Source organism: Gekko japonicus, unplaced genomic scaffold (genome assembly GCF_001447785.1).
Source record: "Gekko japonicus isolate JY-2015 unplaced genomic scaffold, Gekko_japonicus_V1.1 scaffold914, whole genome shotgun sequence".
Taxonomy (NCBI): Eukaryota; Metazoa; Chordata; class Lepidosauria; order Squamata; family Gekkonidae; genus Gekko; species Gekko japonicus.
Genome location: NW_015160240.1, coordinates 499,809 through 500,416, shown reverse-complemented (window position 1 = coordinate 500,416; position 608 = coordinate 499,809). Strand labels below are relative to the sequence as shown.

Sequence of the window (608 nt, the reverse complement as noted above, 5' to 3'; positions counted from 1 at the left end):
ATCGGACTGTGGCAGGAAAGCCGGCGGAGAAAAAGCGGGTGAGGCTATCGCTGCCGCTTCCTGACGATTGGCCTTTTTAAAAGGTTGGATGACGCGCATGGGCGGGGCTCAAACAGGTCCCTCTCTTTCATTGGCCGAACGAAGGCGCTGAGAGACCTGTAGGGCGGGTCGCGGCTCCCTCGGTCCTCTCCCATTGGTTGGGCAAAAAAGCATCGTGGGCAAAGAGGAGGCTGTAGGTAGAAGGGCGCGGCATATATATATATATCTTGCCTCCGATTGGCAGGAAAGGAATCCTTCAAAAACGGGGGCGGGGCGTGTGTCCACACCTGTCGGCGCCTGCGCAACGAAGTCCTTCCCTTTTGGCGCGCCTCGTCGAGTGGCCCGAGGAGAAAATGGCGGCGGTCGTGATGGCGTCGGCGGCGGTTTCTGAGAGCGGCGCCAAAATGGCGGACGCTGGAGTGGTGGCGGTAGCCGCCGCCTCTGCCGGCGGCGTTGGAGGGATGGCGGCGGGGGCGGCCAACGGGGCTGGCAACAGCGTTGGCGACGCCGGTCTGAAGAGGTTTGTGAGAGGGAGCCGTGGGGGGGGGCGGGGATCTTGCACGTATGTC

The 608-nt window shown here is 62.8% G+C and overlaps 1 protein-coding gene across 1 annotated transcript in view; it reads left to right on the top strand.

Moving 5' to 3' along the window:
- Nucleotides 1-369: 369 nt before the first annotated feature.
- The window catches only part of HNRNPM (heterogeneous nuclear ribonucleoprotein M), a 33,734-nt gene continuing 33,495 nt past the window's right edge, over nucleotides 370-608 (top strand). The window contains exon 1 of the mRNA XM_015413321.1: nucleotides 370-559. Coding sequence (XP_015268807.1) covers nucleotides 393-559 — 167 coding nt within the window. The 5' untranslated portion in view covers nucleotides 370-392. The remainder of the gene's footprint in view (nucleotides 560-608) is intronic.